Here is a 23,223-nt window from a genome sequence, read left to right as displayed (position 1 = left end):
AATAAGATGACATAAATATACAATAGCTACTAACAGATAAAATGAAAAGGATGGGAGCTATTATTTTACAGACTGAGAATGTGAAACATTTTGCTGTGCAGAGAAACTGAATCAGTTCATGAATACTAATAAGGTGAAACTTGGTGCACACTTAGAGAAGGTGGGGCAATTTGATAGCATAGTAAATGGCGATTAAAGTATAGAGAAGGTTAACATGAGCACAAATACCTGTATAATTCAATTGAGCCAAGTAGTATAGTAGATACTGTGTAAAATAAAACAAATAACAATTTTGTCTATTTTCCCCAAGAGCTTAATGTTGGTCAGATTTTCAGAACTTTTATTGTTCTTTATATTTTTTGGGTTAAATTTTCACAAGGCAGGGAAAGATATCTGGAGTAAAGTTTGAACAGCTTTTTGATGGAAGATGTGAGAGGGCAATAACTGATTTAAGTCATTGCAGTGTTTATTATGCTGTGTACCTGTAATATATTCAGTTTATTTCTTTTGAGTTCTCTCTCTGGTGTTCTGGTGTCTTTATAGTGTCAGTTCATGCCTCTATTGGCAAAGTGTTGCGTTGCTCTCAGACGTTGCTGCTGAGTGTGTGAGTTTAATTTGCATAGGATCTAAAAGTTTTACTGGTACAGGAGGAAAATATATGCCTGAGTAGAAACTGATGAATAAGAGAACTTCAATGGGTACAAAGTGGAGCTATCAGCAGCAAATCTGGCTGTAACTGCAACAACCGTTGCTTCAGTCCCTCAAAGTGAAGTGAAAATCCAGAGGGATTTTTAGCATAGTGTCAGAAACCATGTCAAAACCATATGTCAGAACCTCAGACTCTACCTGATACTGATAACATTTCAGCCCCATAAGGTTAATAATTGACTGGATCCTTTTGTGAATATTCCTAGTGGAGTTTCACTGCTATCTGCTTGGACGGAAATGTTTCAGCTATCACTTTCAATGTGAGCTGCTGGTTAAATTGTGGTTTTATATGTGTCCCAGCTACTTTGTACTGTGATGGCTGTAGTAATCACTAAACCTGCCGTCCAGTTTTTGTACGTTTCAAGTGATCACTTAATAAACAGTGCTATCACCCAAAAGAGAAAATTGAAAGAAGTGCCAGTAACTGGTTTTCTTCATAGTAATATTAAAGGGATAATGTAACAGTATGCAAGAAAGAGCAAGTAATAGTAGAAGGGAGATCAGAGACCCTGAAGAGAGGGGTGAGAGACCTTGGGACAAGGAGTACAGATAATCTTCTGAAATGCAGGGTCTGTGGGTCAAATGATCTGTCCCATTGCACTTGAGACCTGCTGTTGCAGGATTTATAATGTTACAGTTTAAATAGAGCACAGCTCTGTCTACAAGTTATATTGGTATTGAATATAAAAATAAACTAACACATTAAAAAATGTAAAAGAATTAGGTCCACAGTTGGCATGTAATTTTTTTTTGCTGTTAGTGATTTCTCTTATCTATCTTTTTTACAGAAGTTAACATGACTGTTAAGACATGGAAACACTCTTTTAAATGACCAGTTGATAGTATGATTTTTTTTTAAATAGTGCCATACTTTAAATAGCTTTGTGGCTGGGGGGAAATTAATTTCAGAAGATCAGTTTTGTATTGGATTAGCAAGTCACTGAGTCATAATGATTTTTTGCTGTTATGTCTCACTATAGAAGCACAAGCTTGATCACAAATTCACTGAAGGACAATGTATTTTCACAAAATTAAACAGTTGCTTTTAAATCCAGTCCAAATGCAATTTTTTGTTGCAAAATAATAAGTACATTATCTACAAAAATGTAGCAGAGTTGGCATTTTAGGTCAAATTCCCTTTATCAGATGAAATGCTTTTAATGCCCATCAGTCTTTTACATAATGTGTTAATTCTCTTTCTGCTAATGTGGCCTGGTGTGCTGAGTGCTTATAGGATTTTCTATTTTTATTTCAGGGGTTCTCAGCACTTACATTTTAAAATGTTCAAGCATGCTTTCTAGTCTAGTTAGTATTTTCCTTTTCAAGTTGGACTATTTGTGATTGACAAATAAAATCCGGTATTCATTAAATATATGAGATAGAAGAAACGTGTTCGACTTAATTTCAGGAAATCTGTCCTGTAGATGTCATGTAATGCTGCATCTATACATTGTAAAGTCCTACTCTGAATGATAGGATTTCAGACCCTTGGGCCCTACACACTCTTAAATTACTGTTCAGCTCCTTCCATCCCAGGATAGATGGAAAAGGTACTGACTCTTTCAGACATGCGGCATATTGCAGAATGGCAGTGACCCTACAGTATTTCTATTGTAAACGTGCAAAATACTTTTCTTTTATAAATCTTCTATGTGGAATGTGACACTTTAATTCTTCTTCTTCTTCTTCATGTGCCTTGCGCATTACACACTTAGGTGATCAGAGCTCTCCACATCGAGCGACCCCTCACAGCATCAATGATATCTCGCACATTTAGATTTGTTAGTTCTTTCACAGTGTCCATATATTTTTTTCTTTGCCTTCCTCTTCCACATTTCCCAGGCATACAGCCTTGTAATGTATGGCATTCTATTTCTCCCTTTCTGATGACACATGGCCCAGGAAATTAGGTTTCCTCTTATTTAATGTTCTCTTTTTGTATGGGCATGTTTTGGGCTCATTAGTTACCCTATCTCTATATGATATTTTCAGCACTCTTCTAAGAAACCACATTTCTGTTGCTTCTAAGTTTCTTTGGAGTTCTGGTGTTATAGTCCATGTTTTGGAAGGATACAGCAAGATTGACCAGATGTAACATTTTAGTAGCCTAAGCCTTGTTGTCATAGAAATGTGCCTGTTGGTAAAAATGGGTTTAATTTTTTGGAGGTTGGTTTTGGCAATGGCAATTCTTCTTTTTATTTCTACTTTACTTCTAGCCTCTTGTGATATAAAACTACCAAAGTAATTAAAGCTGGTCTTGTGTTCAATCCCTTGGTTACAGATGTACAATAGGCAGTTGGGAGTATACTGATGTTTTGATATTACCATACATTTGTTTTTTTTTACAGTTGATGGTTAGACCAAATCTGCACGTGTTTGTACTTGTTGGGTCAGTTTGTATACTGACTTTCTTGAGCCCTGATTTAGCGTGACCCCGCTTTTTTTGTGATGACTTTTTATGAACCCAAATGATCCCGTTGTAGCAGGGTTTCACTGTACTTTGTCTAGGAGGATTTGTAGGTCTTCTGCAGCACTTGCTATTAGGGTGGGATCTTATATTGGGCATATCTTATATTGTTGATGTTAACACCTCCAATTTTTATCCCATCTAGGTCTATTTCTCTGAGAATCATTTCACTATAGATATTAAATAATTCCAGTCAGGCAACCCATCCCTGTCTAACTCATCTTTGAATTTTAGTCCAACTGCTTATATTATCATCAATTTTTACTGCTGGCATTTGATTCCAATATAAATTTTGAAGCAGTTGTTGGTCCCTTCCGTCAATGTTTTGGTTAGCGAGAATTTAAAATAATTTTTCATGATGCACTTTGTCAAATGCTTTAGTGAAATCAATAAAACTTAAAAAGACATCATTTTGATATCCAATTGCCCTTTCTGAAAGTGTTCATAGTATGAAAATTGCGTCCCTAGTTCCTCTATCCTCAATAAACCCATATTGCAGTTTAGAAGTTTCTGGCCTTAATTTGTTTTTTAATTCAACTCAGAACAATTCTCAACAAAATCTCTATTATGTGACTCATAAGACTGACTGTTCTATAATTTTCTCAGTCAATAGTTCCAGGAATTTTTGGCAGAGTTATAAATACTGATTTCAAGAGATCGTCAGGCAATGCACCAGACTCATATATGCCATTAAACAGTTCAAAAAGAATATCTATGCTCAGATCTTCTAGGGCTTATATCATTTCCACTGAAATTTCATCAGGTCCAGTGGCTTTACCATGTTTCATACTTTTCATTGCTTTAGTTATTTCTACTTTGGTAATAGGTGGGTCAGAATTAGGGTGTTTAATATCTGGGAGTTTCTGTCTAATATCTTCAAAAAGCTGCTCTATATATTGAATCCAACTCTCACACACTTTATTTGGGTCTGTTAGTATGGATCTGCTGATCTTATGCATTCTTTAGAGGAGGTTTTCTTAATTCCAGTAATTTCCTTAATTTTCTTGTATATTTCTTTGTTGTTGTTAATATGGTTTTCTACTTCATTGCATTTTTTAAAAAATTTTTTATTAGTTTTTCAAAACATTTTACAAAATTAAAAACCCCAAATCCCAATGAGGAGCATTAATACAGTGCAAGATTAAGCATACAATAACAATATGCTACAAAGGAAGAGAATTTAACAAAAAAGCACCTAAATTAAAGACAAGTGAGCTTAGTGTCCTCCCCAAGCCCCACAACACAAGAAAAAAACAACAACAACTCCAGTCCAGCCACCACACAGTATAAAGAGTATAAGTCCGGACAGTCAAACTCCCAGACTGTGAATACACTTAGCAACAGAGGATAATAATGCCTACTACCAGAAAAAAAAGGGAGCTAAAAGCAAGGGACCGAAAAGAAGAGAAAAAAAAAGAAAAAAAAAACCCTAGTCAAGAGGAAGGTTATGAAAGTACTCGATAAAAGGTCCCCAGACCTTATGGAACTTTAGATCCGAATTAAGAACTGAATAATGAATTTTTTCGAGGTCCAAGCAGGCCATAATGTCGTTAAGCCATTGCGCATGAGTGGGCGGGGCAACATCTCTCCATCTAAGGAGGATCAAGCGTCTCGCCAGGAGAGAGGCAAAGGATAGTATTCGGCATTTGGTCGGACCCAGACATAAATCTGTCTCGCCCCAAAAACCGAACAGAGCAATTAAGGGGTTAGGTTCTAGGTGCTGATTCAGAATACCCGATAATGTAGCGAAGACATCTTTCCAGAATTTTTCCAAGCTAGGACAGAACCAGTACATATGGATGAGAGAGGCCACGCCCCTCTTGCATTTATCACAGAGCGGACTAATGCTAGGGTAGAATCGAGATAGTTTAGATTTAGACATATGGGCTCTATGAACAATCTTAAACTGTAAAAGGCAATGGCGAGCACAAAGGGAGGTTGAGTTAACTGATTTGAGAACTGAGTCCCAGCTCTCCTCGGATAAGGAGATATTTAAATCCTGCTCCCAGGCCATTTTAATTTTATCCACAGCGGCCCGACGTAAGGCTGCTAGTTTATCTCGGATAATTGATATTAAACCTTTACCTAGTGGATTAATGGAAAGAAATAGGTCCATAGCATTTTTTGCAGGCATTTCAGGAAAGTTAGGAATTAAAGGAGCAGTAAAGTGTTGGATTTGGAGATATCTGAAAAAGTGAGCGTTAGGCAGGTTGAACTTAACAGAGAGCTGCTGAAAAGAAGCGAAGCGATTATCAATGAAGAGATCTTCAAAATGTCTAATGCCCTTCCTGTACCAAACATGGAATGCTGAATCATACATAGTAGGTAAAAAAAGGTGATTATGTGCGACAGGGCTAGAAACGGAAAACCCCTGGAAACCATAGCATTTCCTGAACTGAGCCCATATACGCGAAGTGTGTCTAACCAGAGGATTAGCTATTGATCTGGGCAGACTGCTAGGGAGTGCAGAGCCAAGAAGTGCAGATATAGATAATTCTTTAGTGGAGCTCAACTCCATTGCCACCCAGTTAGGGCACTCGGGTTGACCGTGGAAGAAAGACCAGAAGGCAGCACAACATATATTAGCTGCCCAGTAATATAAGCGAAAGTTAGGTAAAGCCATGCCACCCTCTTTTTTAGATTTTTGGAGGTGGATTTTATTAATTCTAGAGCGCTTATTCTGCCACAGATATGACAAAATAATAGAGTCTAAGGAATCAAAAAAAGATTTAGGAATAAAAATTGGGATAGATTGAAATAAGTATAAAAATTTGGGGAGAACATACATTTTAACAACATTAATACGACCTACCAAGGACATAGATAGAGGTGACCATTGTACCAGACTATGTTTTATAGCATATGAAAGATTGACAAAGTTTTCACGAAAGAGATCTTTAAACTTCCTTGTGACTGTAATTCCAAGATAAATAAATTGATTATGGACTGGTTTAAAAGGGAGATCACGAAATATTAGTTCTTGTGCTTCTTTATTAATTGGGAAAAGTTCACTCTTATGTAAGTTGAGTTTATAGCCAGAGATCTGGCTAAACTGGTCAAGAAGTGAAAACATTAGAGGTAAGGATGTAGACGGATTTGAGAGAAAGAGTAATAAGTCATCAGCATAGAGAGAAACTTTATGCTCAACACCCCCTCTCCAAATCCCGGTCAATTCAGGACAATTTCGAAATGCTATCGCCAGAGGTTCTATAGCCAAATCAAAGAGAAAGGGACTTAAGGGGCATCCCTGACGGGTGCCACGTTTGAGATTAAATATTTGGGATTTCTGAAAATTAGTTAGAACAGAAGCAGTAGGACACAGGTACGGCAATTGGATCCAAGAGATGAAACTTTGGCTGAGGTCAAATTTTTCTAAGACTGCAAAAAGGTAGTTCCACTCTATACGATCAAATGCTTTCTCCGCATCAAGGGAGATAACACATTCAGGAGTCCCAGTTGGAACTGAGTATAAAATATTAAATAGACGCCGAATGTTAAAAAAAGGGAGACGGTTTTTAATAAAGCTGTTTGGTCATCAGAGATAATGGAGGGAATAACGGTTTCTAATCTATGAGCCAACACTTTAGCTAAGATCTTTACATCAACATTGAGCAGAGAGATCGGCCTGTACGAGGAACACTCTGTTGGGTCTTTGCCCTTTTTTAAAAGAAGAATAATAGATGCCTCATTGAAAGAGGGTGGCAATTTGCCGTAATTAAACGAGTCAGATAATACTGAAAGTAACTGAGGAGAAAGAAGTGAAGAGAATGATTTATAAAATTCCACAGGGAACCCATCAGGTCCAGGAGATTTCCCTGAGGACAGTGCAGAAATTGCAAAAGATATTTCTTCTGGTGATATAGGCGCATTGAGTTTGGCTTTGAAATCAGATGAAAGTGAGGGGATATTCAGATTCTGTAAAAATTGATCCACAGAGATATTGTCATTCAGAGATTCAGAGGAATAAAGCCGAGAATAAAAATTTTTAAATGCGTCATTAATTTCTAAATGATCCGATGTAAAGTCTCCGTTCTCCTTCCGGATCTTTGTAATATGTTGTTTGGCTTTGGAACGCCTCAGCTGATTGGCTAGGAATTTACCAGACTTATCCCCATGAATGTAAAAGCGACTCTTGCTTTCGAGAAGTTGGCGTTCGACAGGTTGAGTGGACAGAAGGTTAAATTTAGTTTGGAGTTCAACACGCTTCTTGTATAATTCAGGGTTCTTAGTTTGGGCATATATTTGATCCAAATCTTTAATCTGGTTAATGAGGTCTGCTCGATCTGCACAGGATCTTCTATTGAGATTTGCTGTGTAAGAGATTATTTGACCCCTCAGATATGCTTTCATGGCATCCCAGACATTCTGGGATGGCACTTCAGGTGATGTATTAGTGTTAAAATAAAAGGTTATCTGATCCTTAATAAATTTTACAAAATCATCATCCGATAATAAAGTTGAATCGAACCGCCAGTGTTTATTCCTCTGAGGGAGACCAGGAAAGTTCAGAGAGAGGGTAATTGGGGCATGGTCAGAAATCAGTATACTCTGATAGTCACAAGAGTGGGCAAATGGGATAAGTTGGTTATCGAGTAAGAAATAGTCAATTCTAGTGAAGGTATGGTGAACATGTGAGAAAAAAGAATAATCTCTCTCCGTAGGATGGAGGAAACGCCATATATCAGAGATACCAAAATTAGAGAGAAACGATTGAATAGCTAAGGCAGATTTAGTAGGTGACCTGGTAACAGAGGACGATCGGTCCAGTTTAGGATCCAACCAACAGTTGAAGTCACCACCCAGTATAAGAGAGTATGAGTTTAAGTCTGGTAGTGAGGAAAAAAACCGTTCAAAAAAGTTAACATCATCAAAGTTGGGGGCATACAGGTTTGCTATTGCAACTTTAGTGTTATATAGTTTACCAGAAACAATAATAAAACGGCCATTTGTATCAGATATTTTATTATGGAGTTCAAAAGGAATATTTGAGTTAATAAGAATGGAAACTCCCCTAGCTTTAGCGGCAAAGGATGAATGAAAATGCTGACCCGCCCACTTTGACAGAAGCCGGGAGTTATCAAAACAAGGAATATGAGTTTCTTGGAGGAAAGCAGTGTCAGCTTTGAGTTGTTTGATATGTGAGAATACCTTCCTCCTTTTAACAGGGTGGTTCAATCCCTTTACATTCCAGCTCACGAATTTAAGTGCACTAGCCATTATCAATTACTAATGCATAAAAGGCAGCAGGCATATAAAAAATCAAGCAGTACAATAGCAGTCTGGGAGCAGAGATGTAAACATAGATTCGTAAGGTCAAAATATAAACATGTCCTGAGCAATAAAGAGATGTTGGAACTGGAAAATCCACCCCATCCGCACAACCCAAAACTAGACGGCTACCAAAACAAGTAGCTAGCTCTACCAAAAAAATTAACCCAAATACAACTTCCAGATCTGTGTCATTAACAACAGTTCCGTATAAATACTACAGCAAATAGTAACTAGTTTATGCACTAGAAAACATAACTACAGATTAGAACACCTTCTGTAGAAATATAAAACTTAATACAGAGAAAATCGGAAGAAAACCAAAACTAACCTAACCGCGAAAAATTACCGTAGATTCCGGACTACAGAGCGCACCTGATTAAAAGCCGCAGGCTCTAATTTTAGAAATAAAATCAATTTTTTAATTGTAAAGGCCGCACCGGATTTTAGGCCGCACCGCTACTTTTAAATATACATACGTATCGGTAACACAAATTACGTTGCATATACTTTTTTACTGAACAGCACGAACAACATTCCAATATCTCCTAGCGACTGGTAAAAATATATATACTGCAGCTTACCAGGAAAAGTTATTGATCGACTTTAACTTAAAAGCAGCGTTTTCGCTCGGGTCTAATCGGCTCTGACGCGCTTGCGCAATGCGATCGGGTCTAATCGGCTCTGACGCGCTTGCGCAATGCGATCGGGTCTAATCGGGTCTGACGCGCTCGGGTCTTGCTTTTCTTCGAGTATTTTCCATGTTGATGAGGGTGAGTACAAATGACTGATTTACAATAATTTAATTGTGAAAGTGCGCTTGATTTATCGTACAATTTCATTGGACCTCTGTGAACTACTCATCAATTTTATTGGTCTACTGTTACGAGGCAAAATGTTTACGAGGCGGCATGAAAAAAAACCATGTATTAGCCGCTCTGGATTATAGGCCGCAGAGTTCAAAGCTGTTCAAAATGTGGGGAAAAAGTTGCGGCTTATAATCCGGAATCTACGGTATAGAAGAATAAAGTAAGAGAAAGGGAAAAAAAGGTAAGAAAGAAAAAGAAAAAAGAAGAGGAAGGGGAAAATTATAAATTCAAGATGAGTATTTATCAACCATTTACAGAGAAGGGAGAAAAAAATTCAGAGATTAGAAAAAAGGGGTGAAGAAAAGAAAAAAAAGATAAAATAAATAAATATTTAAAAGAAAGGAAAAATATATCAGCAATTGAACTGTGAACCGACAAACAGGGAGGCCTTCACTAAAGACTTTGAACCTCCAAAACAAGTTAGAGTTAGTTGTAGAACTCTGTAGGTAAAGTTATACAAGAATAAAAATAGATTACACACACACCAAATCCCGGAAGAGATTGTCAACAGCCCTTAAAGTTTCAATGAATAATGTCTGAGTGATTCAAGTGAATTCCGAGTCCAGAAAAAGTAATTTTACTACGAGGAGTACTTATCCAACATTTTAGGAGGTCCGATCAGATTCCGAAGATGACTGGATAGCCGGAAGACTTGCCACAAACGCTTCAGCTTCCTTCGCTGATTTGAACCACTTGTATTTCCCGGTATTAAGCTTGATTCATAGATCGGCAGGGTTACGAAGAGAAGGTTTGAAACCACGATCAAAAAGCACTTTCATTGCGCCTTTAAACTCAGCGCGCATCTTTAAGGTCTGGGGTGCAAAATCTTCCACAAAGCGAATGGTTGTATCCTGGAAAGGTAAAGACCCCCTGCGACGCGCCTCTACAATCAGACTGTGTTTTACCTGGTATTGATGGAAGCACAAGATTACTGGTCGTGGGCGGGAGCCCAGAATTCTGGGGGGAACATAAACTCTGTGTGCCCGTTCGAGCTCGGGCAGCTTCGGAAGCAAATCTTTCCCGAATAACTCACAGAGAAACTCGGCGAAAAACTTCACAGTTGATCCCTTTTCGGTCGCCTCTGGCAATCCAAGAATTCTGATATTACAGCGTCTGCTGCGATTTTCGAGATCCACCATTTTGTAAAGAAGTTTGTTAGATTTTTCCTCTAAGCTGGAACAGAGAGTCTCCAAGTATCGAACACGACTTTCTAAATCTTCAGAAGTCGAATCGATGCGAGATAAGTGTTCAGCATGTTTGTCCACTTTATCATTGATCCGATCCAGTTTGTCTTCTAACTGTTTGAAAGCGGTTTTAAATTCCTTTAAGATTTCGTCTCGGAGCTTTCCAAGCGCAACCATCGTCTCGTCCGACGGGGTCATAGCTTCTTTTCTCCCGGATTTAGAACTCTTGCTAGACATTGTAAGTTAGATATATTCACAGGCAAGTGACCCTAACCCTAATCCCTAACTAAGGTTTAAAAAATGGAGACATTTAGTGCAAAGGTAGCGACAGTAACGGAACAAAAGTTCGGAGCAGCTAAACAATCGCCATCTTACCGGAAGTCCTCCTTCATTGCATTTTTGATTCAGCCGTTCTTCCTTTGCAATATTGCACAATTGTCTGGTCTGTCTGTCCAGCTCTCTGTATTGCACTTCATTATTCTTCACTAACCTTCTTTGTTCCATCAGATCTAGAATTTCTTGAGTTATCCACTCCTTGTTGGTGTGTTGGATTTCTTGTAATGGGATTATCTCCTCTGCTGATTGCTGTATAGCTTATTTATATCTGTCCCAAATAGGCGTTGTTTCATTTTCGTTGAGGTGTTCTTCTACAGCTGTTTTGAATTGTTGCTTAAATATGCTATCATACTTAAGTTATCCAAGCATATACTTCTTTCTCCTTTTTCCACATTTCAGTCTTTTAAATTTTGTTTTGATGGTAGTTGTTACTGGATGGTGATCTGAAAAACAGTCTGCTCCTGGGTAGGCTTTAGAATTTGTTTGTTTTGTTATTTGTGTTTTTTTAATTGCATTTCCTTTTACTTTTTATATAAAATGAAGTTACATAAACTAAAATTTGAAATCACATATAAAAAATATATTTTCCACCTGGATTAAAGCATTGGTGTATTCAGAACTGCCAGAAAGTATTAATGTCATTGTCTGTAGTCACAGCTTCGCAAGTTCAGCAATGGTCAAAGTTCATTTTGGAATCAAAGAATTGTTACCAAACAGGGTGAGGCCATTCATCCCTTCAAGCCTATACTGATACCTTGCAAAAAAAGCAATTCAAACTGCTCCTTACACCCGCACAAAGATATTTCAATTCTTTTTTTTCTAAATCCCGTAAGAATCTACCCATTTCCTTCCAAAAGCAACAATTGTATTCACCATTCTTTCAATTGCAGACCTTGACAGTGTGATTTTCTACTTATATTAGTAATATCTTGTTTTGCTAACCATTTTATGTCATTTGAACCTTAAATCTTTCATGATTTTAAAAACCATTATATTCACCTTCATCCACTCTGTTGTAAGAACCTCAGAGTGGAGACCATTCTATTAATATTGGAAATGGTTTATCATTGTCACGCGTACCATGAGGCAGTGAATAGCTTGTACTGCATACTGTTCATACAAATCAAATCATAATACAGTGAATTGAGGTAGTACAAAGTAAAAGAATAACAAAGCGGAATAAGGTGAAACCATTATACCGAAAGTGTAGCGCAGGCGAACTGCAAGGTCGGAGGTTGTAATGAGTCAGATTGTAAGATCAAGTGTGCACTTTGATCTAAGGAACCATTCAATAGTCTCATAATAGCGAGGTAAAACCTCCTTGAGCCTGGTTGTCTGTGCTTTCAGCCTTTTGTATCTTCTGTTGTATGGAAGAGGGGAGAGAAAAGTAAGTCTGGGGTGGGTGGGGTGTTTTTACTCTGTGCTTCTAATAATAATGCTTGGGATTCCTCATGCTTTACTAATTTCTTTCTGAACCTGTACCATCATCAATGATTTGGGCATCAATAAACTTGCCATTCTGACTTGTCAGTCTACTTCCTTTCCCTATTCTGACATGTCAGTCCATGGCCTCCCCTTGTGCCGAGATGTGGCCACCCTCCCAGTGGAGGAGCAACACTTTATATTCTGTCTGATGCCCTCCAACCTGGTGGCACGAATATTGATTTCTCCTTCCAGTAAACAAATACCCCCTTCTCACCATGCCTTCTTTAATTCCCCACTCTGACCTATTACTTCTTCTCACCTGCTTATTACTTTCCCTGGATCCCCTTCTCCTTCCCTTTCTCCTTTGGTACCCTCTCTTCTCCTTCTTCTCCAACCTTTCCCAGTCACCTGGGCGTCGCCAATCACCAGCTAGTCTTTTCCTCCCCCTCCCCCACCTTTATATTCTGGCAATTTTCCCCTTCCTTCTCAGTCCTGAGGAAGGGTCCCAGCCATAACATTAACTATCTGTTCATTTCCATAGATGCTGCCTAACCTGCTGAGTTGCTCTAACATTTTGTATGTGTTGCTTTGGATTTTCAGCATCTGCAGACTTTCTTGGGTTTATCAATAAATTTATTGTTTTTGCATTCCTTTAAATATGCATTATATATAACAGATTGTTTTACCTCCATCCCCCTGCTGATCAAGCCCTTGCCCATTTCCTCATATTAAATTTCTTCAAATGTACTAATCATTAATACATTTCAGGGAAAACAGTGGTCCTGCCTTTAGAGAGCAGAATTTCATGCCTTCCTTTAGTTTGAAAATCCTACCAAATCACCATGACTCCCTGATGTCTAACGTTAAGGCAATTTCTAATTAATGTCCTATAAGTTTCAACTTCCTTCATAATCTTATTATGTGACATTTTATCAAAATCCTTTTGAAAATCCAAGTTTGTGACATCAGCTACTCTGCCTTCATCAACCCTCTTTGTTACCTCATCAAAATATCAAATCAAGTTACTTGAACACACCTTGTCTTTTACAAATCTAAGTTGGTTGTCCTGTACTAATCCGATGTCATTCAAGACCATTAATTTTGTCTCTGATTGACATTTACGAGGTTATTTGCTAAGATTTCCTTCACACCCTCTTTTGAACATAAGAGTAACATTTCATTTGTCCAATCCCTTGTCATCATCTCATTTCTGTAGTGGATTGGATTGTGTTTACCTTGAATGTTATTCAGCTTTTTTTTAAGTAGAAATCTTGAAGATCTTCTTGAAAGGCAATTAATCTTCAAGGCTTTCTAAATCTCTAAAATACTGCAAATACTTTTTTAATGAAACTTCATTTCATAGAAATGAAAAAATAAAAATATAGGGTTTCCATAATAGTTTATTTAATAACTGTAGTGCTTCATCAGTCCCTAAGGCATACAGAATGAGCGTGATCACCACATTATGCTAAGATAGCTGGTCAATAGCACAAACACAAGAAAATCTGCAGGCGCTGGAAATTCAAGCAACACACATAAAATGCTGGAGGAGCTCGTGAAGGGTCTCGGCCCATAACGTCACCTGTTTTATCTGTCTGACCTGCTGAGTTCCCCTAGGTGTGTGTGTGTGTGTGTTTATGTGTTAGTTAGTTAGTTGATCAGTACTGTTCTGGCAGGAATTTATGACAATTTATCAGGTGCCGGTGGGGTAGGAAGGGACCATGTCAACCAATTGCCTGTCTTACTGCATGTCTTTGCAAAATGCAAGTGTGGGTACTGGAATAAGGCAATATGATGGCCTGTCACCAGCCGTTTCTCCACTTAGATGTGTAAAATAGCCAAAGTACTGAAGTAGACCTGATAGCCATGGAAACGTAACGCAGCCTGAACTAGTTTCTGAGAGAGGAAGGTACTTGTTCAAGATCCATTCATTGTTCAACTGAAGAAACATTAAATATTATATCCAGATGCGCAATGTTTCTGCCTTTCGATTATGATGATATGTCAGCACTTCAATGTCATTCTGTCCTCGTTAAGACCATGATACTAAATAACACGATACTCTCCAGTACCCATAATGCGACAAAGCAGAATTTGGCCACTCTTCCCAACTGGTCTCCTCTGCCATTCCTTCATGGCTGATCTATTATCCCTCTCAAACTCATTCTCCTGCCTTCTCCCAGTAACCTCTGAAACCCTGACTCACTGAGAACCTGTCAAACTCCAATTTAAATATACTCAGTGATTAGGCCTCCACAATGAATTCCACTGATTCCACAGATTCACCACTCTCTGGCTAACAAAATTACTTCTCAACTCTTTTCTAAATGGGCATCCCTCTATTCTAAGGTTGTGTACTTGATGCACCATCAATAACTCACTCTGAGACGTAAGAAGTGAGATATCGGCTTTTATTGACTGGAAGAATGAACAACACTACATCCTGGAGAATGAGGCCGGGCTCAGGCCTCAATCGCCTTTATACAGGGGTCTGTGGGAGGAGCCACAGGAGCAGTCAGCAGGGGTCTGTGCGAGGAGCCACAGGAGCAGTCCAGACAGGTATATGTAGTTCACCACATATACATAGACTTAGACTCACCCATCATAGGAAACATCCTCTTCACATTCACTCTATTTAGGCCTTTCAACATTCAATTGGGTTCAAAGAGATACTCCTCTCCTTCTTCTAAACTCCAGCAAGTAAAGGCCCAGAGCCATCAAATGCTTCTCATATGCACGTTTGCTGGAATCATTCTCGTGAACCTTCTCAGGAACCTCTCCAACGCCAGTACATTTTTTCTTAGATAAGGGGCCCAAAACTGCTCACAATACTCCAGGCACACTCAGCTAAATGCCTCACAAAGCCCCAGCACTACATCTGTGCTCTTGTATTCTAGACCTCTTGAAATTAATGCTAACATTGTATTTGCATTCCTTAGACAGATTCAACCTGCCAATTATAATCTTTAGGGAATCCAGCACAAGGACTTCCAAGTTCCTTTACACCTCAGATTTTTAAAAAGATAGTCTACACCTTTATTTCTTAGTTACATGACCATATAATCTACTTCCATACACTATATTCCATTTGCCACTTATTTGCCCCTTTTTCCAATCGTTCCAAGTCCTTCTGCTTCCTCAACACTACGTGTCCCTCCGCCTGTTTTTGTATTGTCTGCAAACTTGGCCACAAAGCCATCAATTCCAGCATCCAAATTATTGGCATATAAAGTGAAAAGAAGCAGTCCAAAATATCAAACCCTGCAGAGCCCACTAGCCATCAGCAGCCAGCCAGAAAAGGCTCCCTTTATTCACACACTTTGCCTCTTACTAGTGAGCCAATCCTCTATCCATGCTAGTATCTTCTCTATCATGCCATGGACACATGTTAAGTAGACTCATGTGCATTACATTGCCAAAGGCTTTCTCTAAATCCAAGTAGACAATATTCACTGACTCTGCTTTGTCTATCCTGCCTTTTATTTTCTCAAAGACTTACAGCTGGTTTATCAGGCAAGATTTCCCCTTAAGGATACCATGCTGACTTTGCCTTACCTTGTTGTGTACCTCCAAGAACCACATATCCTTAACAATAGACTCCAACATCTTTCCAACCACTGAAGTTACCCTAACTAGTCTGTAAGTTCCTTTCTTCTGCCTCCCTCATTTCTTAAAGAGTGGAGTGAAATTTCCAATTTTTCAGTCCTCTAGAACCATTCCAGAATCCAGTGATTCTTAAAAGCTCATTATTAATGCCTCCACAATCTCTTCAGCTACTTCTTTTAGAACACTGGGGTGTAGGTGACATCTGGTCCAGGTGACGTATCTAACTACAGACCTTTCATCTTTGCAAGCACCTTCTCCATATTAATAGCAACTATACTCACTGCTGCTCCCTGACACTCTCGAATTTCAGAGAGTGGTTGGTGCGTGGAATGCACTGCCTGAGTCAGTGGTGGAACCAGATACACTAGTGAAATTTAAGAGATTACTAGACAGGTATGTGGAGGAATTTAAGGTGTTATATGGGAGGCAGGGTCTAAAGGTCAGTACAACATTGTGGGCCAAAGGGCCTGTACTGTGCCGTACTATTCTATGTTCTAAGTAGGGGATGGTTTACTAAGTTTGTTAATCATCACAGGCTTCACAACTTAGCTGTGCGTGGTGAGCAAGCTAGTGCTGACCACGAAGCTGCTGAATGCTACCCTTTGCAGTTTCGGGCTATGATAGCTGAATTAGGCATCACACCAAAGCAGGTGTTTAATGCAGATGAGACTGGGCTTTTTTGGAAGCGTATGCTGAAATACACTTACATAAGTAAGGATGAAAAGACTGCGTCAGGTTTCAAGGCAGCAAAGGATAGGTTGACTCTGCTTATGTGTTCCAATGCCAAAGGGGACCGTAAGATGAATCCTCTCTTAGTTTCCATTCACTAAACCCCGTGCTCTTAAGGGTCTAGTATGTTAACTTTCTAAGATTTATTATGTTGAATATTACCTTAAATTGATGAAATATAATACGAATGTGGCCTTGTGGTACTGCTTTTGTGTCGTATTGGTATGAAATTGTGAATAAATTACAGATAAAACATATTTAGGGAGCCCTCCAGAATGCATCCCTATTTTCTCCATTTAAATAATTACTCACATTATGCGTTCCCGTACTATGCGCCGACTGCGAGGAATATAATGAGGATAGGGTGTGCTTTCAAAAATAATCAAACTCTTGTTGGAAACTAATAGGGTGGAACTTCCAGAAGGAAGACATCAAATAGGTTTGAATGTTACACTTATTTTTTTTTAGGAAATTACAATAAAATATTGAACATTTACATTTGGCCCGCACAACCATGCTGTGCCAGAATCATTCATGTTCAATTGCTTTTTGCCATGTATCAATGTATCACTGAGTAAAATGATTCCTTTTTGATTTAAAATCTAATGTAAAAAGGCATTGCAGTCTCTATTTTTTTTGCCCTTCCTGCTCCGATCCTGAAGCTGTAATAAATTGTTACTTTAGCCTGCAGAGAGTAGAAATTGAATTGTGATTTGAATTAATGAGCAGGAAGCATTTTTATTCCACCTAACTTACATAGAATTTTCAGGCCATACACTTCATTCAGGGACTGATGTAGTTGACAGTTTACAATATTTTTGTTACCTACCTCTGGCTGAACAAGGCAACAGGAATAATATTTGAATCCAGATTTATATGTATTTTAGAAGCAAATCTGAAATATTTTCCATAAGTGAGAACCAATCTTCAGAAATATCCATACTATGTGTTATCATTTTCTGAATTTTTACAAGTCACGATTTCAGAAATTTAATTTCTGTTGTTGTGGAGATTACCACCCCTACTGTAATTAGATGAGCGATCAGATTTGGGAAAATGGAGAATATTCTCAGTTAGTGGAACATATTAAATTTATAACAATTTAGTTTCACAATTTATTAGCTGCAATGAAGTTTAGGGGATAGAAGTGGTAATTTTAACTGTAAACAAAAAAAAATGTTGAAACTACTGAGCAAGTCAGTGATATTACCAGAAATATTGGTTCACTCTCTCTCTCTCTGCAGATACTGTCTGACGTTCTGAATATTTCAAGCATTTTCTTTTTCAATTTCAAACCTACAAAGTCAAAGAATAATTTTGCTTTCACACATTGTCAAATGATATTGAAGTGGCACCCTGCCTAATTAAATTTAACAAAAGGAAAGTTAAGTGAGATCTTTAAGAGGTGTTTCAACTCATGCCATCCATACCACACCATTGCCAAGAGTTAAAGTTACCAAAAGTAAACATATCATTTTTACTTTGCCATTCTTATTTACATACACTTAAAACAATAGCTTTTTAACTTCAAGCAATTTTCGGAAAATTATTCTGCAAAATGAAATGAAGTGAAATAACTTTGTAATCAATAGCATTGCAGAAAAAGCTGAAGCACAATCAGAATGCTGGAGGAACTCAGTAAGTCAGGCAGTGTCTATGAAGGAGAATAAACAGTTGATGTTTCAGGCCAAGAGGACTGGAAAGGAAGGGGAGCAGAACCCAGAGTAAGAAATTTGAGGGAGTGGAGGGAATACAAGCTGGCAGGTGGTAGGTGAGCTCCAATTTTAATGGAAGCATTGTGGAAAACAATACATAGTCTCTTCTGATATGCGTGGGGAGACATTTTAAATATCAGAGGTTAATCAGCTATGAGGAAATTGCAGAAAAGGTTCATGAATTCTCCAGAGTATTGTTGAAATAACAGCAATTTATGCCTTGAAAAATATAAAAATAATTAATTTTAATACCGGACAGGCAGATCTAATCTTAGTACGTGACATACTGATTTAACATATACTACCAATTAATAGCATTTTATTTTCTTCACAGATTCAAGGCCTTTGCCCGATGTAGCCTTGACAGGGAAATGTACACGGGAATGTGATGAGTTTGGCCACTCTGACTCCTGTTGGATGCCTGTGCGTACCTCACCCGAGCGAAGGAAAAAGAACCAACCCAAGTTTTCCACATTCATGCCTGTTACAGACAGAGGGAGTCAGGAGAAGCTGCCTAATGGCACTCCGCAGATTATAGGCGACCGCAACCGAAATCTTCTCAACAAGAGGCTGACTTCATCATATGAGAATTTCAACACAGCTACCTATGGTAAAAATGAGGAAGGGAATCCTGAAGATATACCCCTGACTCAAACAGCAGATTTCAAACCATCTTCTGTTTCTCAACTCACTAGAAGAGAAGTCTATCTGTGAGATATCTGAGCATGAATTTGTCAAACAAAAAAGCAGCAAATATGATGTCTAAATTAAAAGAGAGTCAAAGAAATGTGCAGGATATCCCATAAAGGGGCTACCAAAGAGATATGCAAACGTTTGCTGTTCTTGACTCTATATTTGGCATTCGATCACTTATCGCCTGACAGTTCTGTAAACTATTTAAAAAATCATTCTGGCTAGCTAATTACATGCATGCTATAACACACCCACCCCAAAATGCACGTGATCCAGCACATGGACATCGAATTTTACATGTTAAAAGGTCGCAATGTATATAAGAGAGAAGATGTAACTAAAGGAGCACAACAAAAGAGTAGTCCAGTATCAAGTCCCCCCATCAGAAGCATCTAATGTAATTGTCTCATTGTTTTTAAAGCATGTTCTAAATTTCCAGAGTGTGGATTGCAGTGTGCTTTGTGAGATGTTTAACTTGGAAACTAATGCTGGAATTGGATGATGGGTCAGTGCAGAATTTTCAGAAATGAATTACAATCAGAATACATTCAAGTCAGGATTTTCCTTTGAGCATTCGCTGAATCATTGCTGCTTCAGGAAGCCTGCCTGAGATACGTATTTAAATGACATTAGCTCTGGCTTCTTACATGTCTTTGGGAAATAATATTAAAACAATTCTTTCCAAGTCTGGACACACAGAATGTACTTCTTTTTCATTATAGAAACTGATAAAATTCACAGAGCTGGCAAGAAGTCATGTTAACTTTTTGTACCAGGCTGAAGTTTAAAAAACAATTATGCAATGATTGGTCTCACCGTATAATAAAGAGAAATCATTGTGCTGATCTGGAACACCGTTATGGCGATGCCAAGATTAAGGACACAGAGATAATTGCAATAGAAGTTCCTGATCTGTGAGCCATATAGATGGAACATTAGAAGCAATTAATCAGGATCATCACTCCATGAACTTATACACAGGCACAACCATGGTGTAAAATGTGAAACTACAGCTTCTGTGAACATGAGTCAAAGACCCAAACAAGACTCTGGAGAAAACTTACTGTGGTATATTGTTCCAGAGTTCTGTGGTGAAATCCAATACTCTGCCAGTCCCAGGGAACGCTGTCATTTTTGTTTGCACGCAAGAAGAAATGCCACAATACAGGATTGTTGGTTCACAACTGTGCTGTTACATAGGAAACTGAACTACTCACTTTCTTGTACAAACAGTCCACTTTTGAGACAAGTTGAACAACATACCAGCCTAGGAATCTCATTAAACAGTCATATTGGTCTGGATGTTTGAAAACTGATAACTTGCTCAGGAAAAGCAGTAATATTGGAGAACTCATCTGTTTTTCATATTTGTTAATGAAGAAATGCTAGACAACATCAGTAGAGTGCATGTTATAGCTTTAGCAAAAATGTAGCATTATCTAGGCTATGACCACCCTAAATGAAGACTACAGCACATTGTTGTGGTTAGCATAGTTTACCCTGTTCACTGAAATGTTTAGTGATGTTATTTGCTTTGGAATTTACCAAACGAGATTCAACTCTGACTAGCTAAGAATCCAGACTGTAACTGAATGAGGACTCTCACTGGAGATTGTGCTTTTTTGGGTACATGAGAAGGAATTGAGATGATTTTCAGAATTGACTTTAAGGATGTACTTCAGGGGAACCAAAAGTGTTGAAAAATCTTCACAGTAGTGTTGCAGTGAGTTATCTAAACATCAGGCATTCTCAGAGAGACATCAAACTAATATGAGCGCATTCTGATTAATCACAAAATATTATTATTTAAAAAGGTAAATATAAAAAAGTTCAAAGATATGAACTTCAAAGTGGCACGTAAAGTGAAACTTGATGTTGCTTTGGTAAATTTTGGGAAAATACTGCTTTTGGTAGAATACAGTGCTTTTCATAATATGCATAGAGTTATTTAAAGTTGTAGCAGCTTAAATATTGGTCAATTAATCAATAAATACTTGTTGCACCCTTTGTTTATCTGGTATCTGCTGTCTTTCACTGTTTTACTGCATCCTTTTCCATGACATTTAAGCCACAGGTTGAAATATTTCTTACCCTTGGCACATGAACAATCTAATGTAATCTTGCATATTCCTGGTGAAAGCAGTGTTAAACAGTGGATAGTGTAATGTAAATACAAAGCAAAATCAGCTATTTGAACAATCAATTATGATTAAGAATGTTGTAATTGATTAATATTGGAATGTTCAAATTTCTGTTGCACTTCTGTTTAATAGTGAGGTACAAAGCTGCTCCTACCAGTACTGCTGTGTAGATACAGTAAGTACTTGTTGTTTATGGATGTTCTCATTAATTACAAGTATATACATATGTATTTTTATTGCACGTTACAAAGATATTCACTAAATGCAAAGGAACTTCCTTTAATGATAATAACTGTAGGTCTTTGTTTTTTTTTACTGGAAATATGAAGCTAACCAATACAGTTAGATCTGTGTCCCCTCCATAATATCCCCAAACAGTGAAAATTATCCTGGTTGATTGGATTAATTCAGCCGCACAATTTAGCATCTAATTGCATATGACAAGCATAATAGGCACCATTTGCAAAAAAAGTGGGAACCACACCTTAATGACTTTCATGCATTTGACATGATAGGTGAACTTCTGCAAAGGAATCAGATTTATTATTTTTCATCATTAAAGTACATGAAGCAAAATCATCAGAATGAAGTACCACTTAGAATGATATGCTGTTAAGATGGAGCATGATGCTAAATTAAAAATCTACGATGTAAATTAAATGCTGGCATTATCTAATGTCACATTTTAGAATGCTCCTACAGCAAAGTAAATGCAATCTATGAAACTGTGCCTTTTATACCCAGAAGTATAATGAATAGTTGGTTCATGAGGTAAAAGAATAGAAACTAATATTGAAATTTTATATGAGGCGGATATGTGTTGTCATTAGAGGTGCATTGGCTAATCATATATATATATGAAATGCAAGATACAAGAAGTGTAATTTTTTTTCTTATATTAGTTTCATGGCCATATAGAAACATCATAATATGCATAAAGAATTGAAATGGTGATTGATTTTTCCCTCATCTATGAAATGTTACTTTGATGCTTAAAGCGAAAGCAATTGTACATTCAGTTGGATAATTGCCTTTTTCAAACCATTGAAACTGTCAGTTTCAACTTACAAAATAATGTTGATTTCAATTAAATGTTCTATGTTTACACATGAACAATCTCATTGAAAATGTGTTTTTATTTGTGTCCAAATGCACATACTACAGAAGTGTATCTGACATCTACTTCTAAGCATCAGCCTCATCCCAAACCGATTCTCAGCAATTCCTCCTTGCTTTGCAAGTGCATCTGCTTCAATAAGTTTACTGTGAAGAAAACAAAATCATTTGGCACATGTGCGTTTTGTCAACTGATGTAAGAATCTCTGAATTATAATAACTTAATTTTTCACGAAATAATAGGATTTTTTAATAAAGCAACCCACTTAAAATATGCTTCAGAGCATAGAAAGTTTTAAGATGGTACTGAAAAGTAAGATTTAACTGTTGAATATTCTTTATGAAGCACTGCAAAATTTTGGATTAGAATATTGAAAAATAATAGTAGTTCCTCTGTAGAGCATTTATGAAATATTTTCAATAATTATCTCCATTATGATAATTAAATAAATTATAGCTGCAAAAATTAAATCTACCCTGAGTGGAAGGTTAGAAAAAAGTTAATTGCCCTGTCATGGAATACACACAGAATAGCTGAAGTAAACATTGGTTCATTACGTTTGAGTAAAATTTCAAACATATCAATGGTTTTTGAAATAAAACATCATATAAACAAGTATATTCAACAAACTATGTTTCTTAAATAAAAATCTTGAATTTTCTAATTTATAGCAATACATTTCCTTAGGCAATACTTGAAGTGAACTGTCACTTTATGCAAAATGGCACTACTTCCAATCATAATTCCTTGCGATTAATGCAATTTCATTCGATGTTATTTTGATTTGCTTATAGTAATAATAATCATGAGCCATTGTGCTGTGACTTTTGTGTTGATGAGAAAATGAAGAATAATTTATCAATATTTATTTCTGAGTCACTGTGCATGTATTTTTGTTGAATATGACTGAATGTGTCAGTCCATTTGTATTCAAAACAAACACAATTTAATCAGTATTGTATAGT

The 23,223-nt window shown here is 37.4% G+C and overlaps 1 protein-coding gene across 2 annotated transcripts in view; it reads left to right on the top strand.

The window, feature by feature from the left end:
- Positions 1–21,007, top strand: part of pcdh7b (protocadherin 7b) — a 398,237-nt gene extending 377,230 nt beyond the window's left edge. Inside the window, exon 3 of one of the 2 annotated variants that reach the window (XM_073064863.1) lies at positions 18,642–21,007. In XM_073064863.1, the coding sequence (XP_072920964.1) occupies positions 18,642–19,021 (380 nt within the window). In that variant the 3' untranslated portion in view covers positions 19,022–21,007. The remainder of the gene's footprint in view (positions 1–18,641) is intronic. The other variant, XM_073064865.1, reaches the window with a different exon arrangement.
- Positions 21,008–23,223: the final 2,216 nt, after the last annotated feature.

This window comes from Hemitrygon akajei, chromosome 13, assembly GCF_048418815.1.
Source record: "Hemitrygon akajei chromosome 13, sHemAka1.3, whole genome shotgun sequence".
Taxonomy (NCBI): domain Eukaryota; kingdom Metazoa; phylum Chordata; class Chondrichthyes; order Myliobatiformes; family Dasyatidae; genus Hemitrygon; species Hemitrygon akajei.
Note: the sequence above shows the minus strand (reverse complement) of the source record. Positions and strands in the feature narration are given on the sequence as shown.